This window comes from Rutilus rutilus, assembly GCF_951802725.1.
Source record: "Rutilus rutilus genome assembly, chromosome: 9".
Taxonomy (NCBI): domain Eukaryota; kingdom Metazoa; phylum Chordata; class Actinopteri; order Cypriniformes; family Leuciscidae; genus Rutilus; species Rutilus rutilus.
The window spans coordinates 4,569,269-4,576,325 of record NC_140223.1 but is presented as its reverse complement, the minus strand read 5'-3'; the positions used below and the strand labels follow the sequence as shown (position 1 = coordinate 4,576,325).

The window sequence follows — 7,057 nt, the reverse complement described above, 5'->3', positions numbered from 1 at the left end:
GAGTTAAAGACATTTTATTTTACTAACAAGATTTTAAACGCGTTAGAAGTGCTTGCACATGCATAACTCACCACCACACGCAATGCTAATGGTTGCTAGGGCGTTACTATGCAATTCTGAATGGTATATCAGTATGCACGTTGCGTGAGTGTTCAAATAAGTTGCTATGGCATTGCAAGGTGGTTGCTAGAGTGCTCTTTTTAGGTGCATTTCTATGCGGTTACTAAAATGTTCTGGTTGTTAGGGTGTTCTGAGTGGTTTCAGAGCTGTGTTTTGTGGTTACCAGGGTGTTGCTATGATGTTGCTTGGGTGCTTTTGAGTAGTTTTCATAGCATTGCTTGGTGGTTGCCAGGGTTTTGCAATCATGTTGCGAGAGTGTTCTGAGTGGTTTTCAGTGCATTGCTTAGTGGTTGCTATGAGTTTGCTTGGGTGTTCTAAGTGGTTTTAAGCCTATTGATTAGTGGTTGCCAGGGTGTTGCTATGATGTTGCTAGGGTGTTCTAAGTATTTTCAGAGCATTGTTTAGTGGTTGCCAGGGTGTTGCTATAACGTTGCTAGAGAGTTCTTAGGTGCATTGATGTGCAGGTACGGAAACTTTCTGGTTGCTAGGGTGTTCTGAGTGGTTTTCACTGCATTGCTTAATGGTTGCCAGGGTGTTGCTATGATGTTAATAGGGTGTTCTGAGTGGTTGTCAGAGCATTGCTTAGGGGTTGCCAGGGTGTTGCTAAGGTGCTTTTAAGTGCATTGTTATGCGGTTACTAAAATGTTCTGGTTGTTAGGGTGTTGAGTGGTTTTCAGAGCATCGCTTAGTGGTTGCCAGGGTGTTGCTATAATGTTGCTAGGGTGTTCTATGTGGTTTTCAGAGCATTGTTTAGTGGTTGCCATGGTGTTGCTATAATGTTGCTAGAGAGTTCTTAGGTGCATTGATATGCAGGTACGGAAACTTTCTGGTTGCTAAGGTGTTCTGAGTGGTTTTCACTGCATTGCTTAATGGTTGCCAGGGTGTTGCTATGATGTTAATAGGGTGTTCTGAGTGGTTGTCAGAGCATCGCTTAGTGGTTGCAAGGGTGTTGAAGTTAAAAGAGACACACACTTTGAGAATTATTCATGTCAGCAACAAACACTGTGGGATGTTTAATAGTGTTGGAACAGCAAGTATGTTCTGCAAACACCACTTCAAATTAAATATGCAACTAATAGATAAAACACTCATTTGATGTGTTGTCCGTTAGTGTAGCCATGCAATCGTGTGTTTAGCGCAAAGGGAGAATATAAACTGTCTGTTTCCTGTACAAACACATTTAGGTAAACACATAGTGTGTGTGTGTGTGTGTGAGAAACAAATATATTAAGATAAACATCAGGATGTACGCTAGAGTTTCTGTGTCAACACTGTGCACATTGGCCCTGGTTAACCACAACACACACGCACACACACACAGCGTCCCTCAGGAGGTAAATCACGACACACCCTCCGTCAGCTGAGGCTCAGGGAAAGCGGGCACAGTCTGGATCAGACCAGCTTTCGTACTCTCACCCAGGCCTAGACCTGGATCATGTGTGCATGATATACTGTAATGCCTTGTGTCCTCTTGGAATCTATACTTAGATTCAGATTAAATGTTTAAACATTGACACGTTATGAATCCAAAAGGTCTAATCGAATTGTTAATGATAATGCTACCGTTGTTTCACTTAGTAAAATACATTTGAATTACTGTACATGAGTTTTATGCTTAATGGGAATATTTACAGAACCAAAACAATGACATTTTATACACCCAAATTCTTGGATTGTAAATTTTCAGTCAAAATTGTGTAAATTAATTGCATTTTAATAGCTTGATTCCGTGAGTTTACTGTACATATATATATATTTATAGTAATTTTCTGTGTTTAAGTCTTCTTGGGAAATTCAATTACAAGATCGGAAATTGCTCGTATGTCTGTATGCACTGTGTACCCAGATGTCAAATACATCAGACATAATGTGCAGTATAAAACATACTGTATCCCACAATGCATTGCGCTCAACTTGACCTTCCATTTCCAGTGACAAATGAGCAGTAGGCTATTAATGTGACTGTGACATTAAAATTAAGTCCCCCCCCCCGCAAAGTTTTATATAGAATTATGACCGAATGTTAACAGAACATTGCAGGCCAACAAATGTTAATTCTGAGATGATAACTGGACGCACTTATAGAATGAATCACGTGTTGGGGTCACGTGACAAAGTTTGGAATTGGAACGTTGCTGTTTGGAACGTTTACCCTTGCATAATGCGTATAATTTCAATTTATTTTTTAAACAGTAGGCAGTATACAGTGTAGAAAGTTATTATTCCACAGCAAACAGCCAAGAATTCAGATTCCAGAGCGGAAATGTCCTCATCTGATAAGGGCTTCCGTCAAGGTGCAATTGTTCCTCGGGAAGCCCTTAAGTGAGCAAAAAAAGCACGCATTAAACTATATTTCACTGCATTATACTTTATAAACACTTTTATATTTCAACACACGTCTCAGAAACGGTTTGGAAACCCAATCATGGCCTGCAGCTTGCTGAAAGTGTGAGTCCCGTGCGTTTGTTTCTCCTCAGGGAAAGTGCTCAAAACTTTCCTCACGGCGCAACAAACAGGAAAAGAGTGGCGGCGTTACGCAGCGAGGGAAAGTATTCACCAAACAGTCTGTTAAAACGCGCCCCACGGGCGTTATTTCCTCGTCCTGACTGGATGAAGGGGGTCCAGCCCTCCTGGGCTTCCTTTCTTTTTCCTTCCATCATTCAGCAACTCACCAACCCCGATCTTTCAGCGGGAGATTAATGTGTGAACCCTGGGAATCCATCGGCACCGCGCGCGTTATTGTTGCCAACTTTTCCAACAGGACAACTTATCGCGCGTCCTCGAGTTTCAGTAAATGTTCAAGGAATTGAAAGTATTCCGGTGGAATTATAAGCTTCGGGGTCAAACGGGACAGAAGCAGATAAAGTCGAAGTCTTTGGATTCCGTGGCTGGGTTTATATGAACCTGTTCTCTGGATCCGTGGACGCGCAGCGCAGTGTTGGAAACTCTTGGATCATGTCTCTGTCCTTTATCATGGATCAGCAGGAGAAGGTTATTCGCTTCCACATCATGTGTCTGCTCGTGTGCTCCCTGATCGCGGTGCTGAGCGGGGAGCATTACGCCACACAGGCCCAGGTGATGTCCTCCAAAGCGCTCAGGACTTCAAACACACGCAGAAATGGTGAGTTTTTGAAGACCGTGACCCGAACAGTATTAGGAACGCATGCGTGTCACTGCATTAGAAAACAAAACATCAAAGCAAGTGCTCAAATGCTGCTCTTCACTTCATTTCTGAAGTCTTTTAGTAAACTTTTGTCAGTTCTCCTCAAGTTCACACACAGGTGTCCTAGTTAGCAGGTGTAGTTGACTGCTAAACTGTACCTTGACAAGTTAAAGATACAGTCAAGCTATACCCTTCAGAAAATGTAGTTTGCTACACTTCAAGTTACTATCTAGCTACATCGAAACTACTTTTTATTTTACAATGACATTGTATATTATAAATAACTGAATTGTTTTCGATTGACAGATGCTAAAGCAATGGCGCAAAACACAACTTTTAGGTTCATTATAAAACTGTGGCGGGACAGATTAAACTATGACGGGTCATCATAAAATCAGAAATAGACTTTTGATATAGAGTGCAATAAAGCAGGACAATTAATACATTAAAAAGGCTATTATTCACCTGTATGTGCTTGAAGTATTTAATCTTTGGCTTGCATAAATTAAATACAAAACTGTACGTCCTTTACACAATGATCAGTGAACTGTAAAGCTGCGAGATGTGTGATGAAACGACAGATAGCGGAAATGCACAATGTTTGTGATCTAATAAGACAACGATGCTTCAATGCATCAGGCTCGTCGAAACGCGTTACACCGATGCTAGCTGGAAACAGTAGTTCGCTACTGGAAAAGCTACACTGTTTTAAAAGCAACTACTGAAAAATGTAGTCAAGTTAGTAGCGTCACTACTTGTAGTTAGCATGGTAGTTGGTCACATTAACAAACACAGAGTGGCTTTTTGCCTTCGTTTTTAACGTTAAATCGATTGTTTTATCGTTTATAACCGTGCAAAACTCTGTTAGCCGAATAATTTACTTGTGAAATGTCTGACTTTAAGTCTGACTAGTGTAGTGTCTGCTAATATAGTGAGTTAGGACTCTTGCTGTGATGTTTTGTGATCTCATGAATGACATGCAGATATTGTGGAGTGCTGTAAGGCTTTCTGTGGTCACTGTGGATGTGAACGGGCATGAATGTTTCTTCATGTTGTGATCAGCTAAAGCTTGTTTGGACAGGTCTACAGCTCTGTGATCTTCTGCTCATGTCACACGCCTGATTCAACAGCTTTGTTCCTCTCTGCACTGAGTTCGCGTGATGTAACCTGTTAACCTGAACCTGTTCGTGTATTCCTGGAGCTCAAACAGTGGAGCGTGATGCTCGCAACGCAAGGTCTTGGGTTCGAATCCCTGATCAAGATGTATAGGTTGAATGCAGTGTTTTGATAAACGTGACTGGCTGCCAGATGCATACACGTTTAACCACAGATTATATAAACTGTCAACAATAATGTGATGATGTGAATTACTTTGGAGACTTTTGAGGTCAGCTGTGTGTGTGTGTGTGTGTGTGTGTGTGACTGACTCCTGTAATGAATGTCGCAATGTATTCTGGGAATATTAGGCGTAGCTGACAAATAACATGGATTCTTCCAAAATTAAGATCTTTATTATTTGGAACCTTTGGAATTTAGAATTTATTTTGGAATCTTTTAATCTATTTTTAGTAATTCATGGTGCATTTAAATAGTCTTTGAGTGCGACAGTTTCAATAGTCACACTGCTTGATGTATCAGCTACAGGTGTGTGTGTGTTTGATTATCTATGACAGAACTGTTGAGCAGTGGATGGTGTGTGTGTGTGTGTGTGTGTGTGTACTGGTTTGAGTTTTAGACCATTGGAGTGTGGACAAAGAGAGTAAAGTGAGGACATGTCGGCCGGTCCTCACTCTCTGAGAGCCTTTAAAGGCCCGTTTGAGGGTCAACGCTTGATTTTATGGATCAGGTTATAATTAGTTTTAGGGTAAGAGTTCAGGTTAGACAGTTAGTTGTGATGGGTAGAGTTAGAGTCGATGAATGTCCTCACAGAGATCGATGTAGAAGTGTGTGTGTGTGTGTGTGTGTGTGTGTGTGTGAAACAGTTGAAATATAGCTATTTTAGGGCAGTGAGTCACAGGGTGTCCCGGACCCACACCCAGCCATCAGTGTTGAGGAATTTGTTATGGGATTCCCCACAACAGGCACACACACTTCTTACTGTTCCTGTTGCAGTGTGTGTGTGTGTCTACTGTATGTGCAGGTGGGTTTCTGTCTCTGAGTTTGTTTATATTGACAAAAAATGGACTTAAATGTTTGAAGGTGTTTCTATCTGTCATTTTTATACACAAACCGGAAGATGATGCTTGTACTTGACATATTTTTGTCTCTGTCTCACACACAGCTGACTGCTAGCACACATTCTTTCATTGTGTGTGTGTGTGTGTGTGTGTGTGTGGAATCTATGAAAAACTAAAACCTTGACAGACACACTATGACAGACTGACGCCTCAGTGACAGATCTGTGTGATCTTGATTGTGTTTCCGTGCTCTACTAGAACATGTTTTCCTGCTTGAATGTTGATTATTCTCCTCATATTCTCCATTGTTGCGGCTCCTCTCTTCCCAGTCTGTCAGTAACGCTCTGTTCACTTCCTGTCTCTATGAAGCCCCTCCTCCTGAAAAGCACACTGTGCTCTGATTGGTCGGCTGGAGCAGTGTGTTGTGATTGGTCGAGCGCTTCGAGTGTGTTTGGGAAATGTCCCGCTCTCACCATAACCACCAGTTTAACACACTACTATCTAACTCAACCAGGCCCCGCCCCTTTATTCTGCGCATTAATTATTTAAATGAGGAATATTGTGACGTGTTCGTTCCCGGAAGAAACTCAAGACTACAATGGAGGCGTTTCAGGGAGTTCAGAAACACTGATATAGAGAAGAACTCAAACAGCAACATTACACACTAAAGAAAGAGCACAATTGGTCCTCTTTAAGTCGTTGATCTCGTTGTGTGCAAGTGTGTGTGTGTGTGTGTGTGTGTGTATGAGTGTGTGTGTTCAATATCAAGTTTATCAGGGAAAAATAAGCTCTGTCTGTCAATGTTCTGTATATTCCCATATTTCCTACATACTGTCTGCTTAAGCTCTTTATTTGGCCAAAATAAAAATGTAATGTAATGCTGTAAAGGTGGAGTTGTGTTTCCATTTGAGTACGTTTTTAAAAGCGGATTAAATTGTTTAATTAAAAAATGTAAGTTTTATGAAAATAAAATGGAATTTTTGACATAATTAACACGTTTTTTTTTTTATAGGGCCCTAATATTGTTAAAAGTTTATTATATAATCAAAATAGTACAATTATTAATTTGATCACCACAGTTTTTGACAATAAATCTGCCAGTAAAAAAAACCCCAATAAAACATAATCTATAAAAAAAAATTTTTTATTTATTATTGTTAAAAATATTTAAAATTATTATTAAAATAATTAAATTATTAAAATGGTAAAGTTTTATGAATTGATTAAATTACCACAGTTTTTGTTGGTAAATATGCGGGATATTAAATCAAAGCACAGAATGCAGAAAAATGAAAAAATAAATTGTGGAAAAATAAGATGGAATTTGTACAAATAAAAATAATAATACATATCATAAGGCCCTATTTTGTTAACATTTTAATACATTTAATTAAATGATTAATACGTTTAATAAATTATTAACAATTTACTAAATTGAAACAGTGTTGAATTTTTCTTAATTCAATTTATTAGACATGATTTAATCCATTAAAACAGACTCCAGACAGAAGAGACACACTTTGGGAAAAATGAAACAGGTTGTCTAGAGTTGTGTCTCACTGCTGTTCACTAGCAGAAATCCAGCCATTATCATTTC

The 7,057-nt window shown here is 39.6% G+C and overlaps 1 protein-coding gene across 2 annotated transcripts in view; it reads left to right on the top strand.

Annotated features, from left to right (window-relative positions):
- The first annotated feature begins 2,215 nt into the window (after positions 1–2,215).
- pdgfd (platelet derived growth factor d) overlaps positions 2,216–7,057 on the top strand; it is a 34,581-nt gene continuing 29,739 nt past the window's right edge. Inside the window, exon 1 of one of the 2 annotated variants that reach the window (XM_084418512.1) lies at positions 2,216–3,241. In XM_084418512.1, the coding sequence (XP_084274638.1) occupies positions 3,019–3,241 (223 nt within the window). In that variant the 5' untranslated portion in view covers positions 2,216–3,018. The remainder of the gene's footprint in view (positions 3,242–7,057) is intronic. The other variant, XM_084418511.1, reaches the window with a different exon arrangement.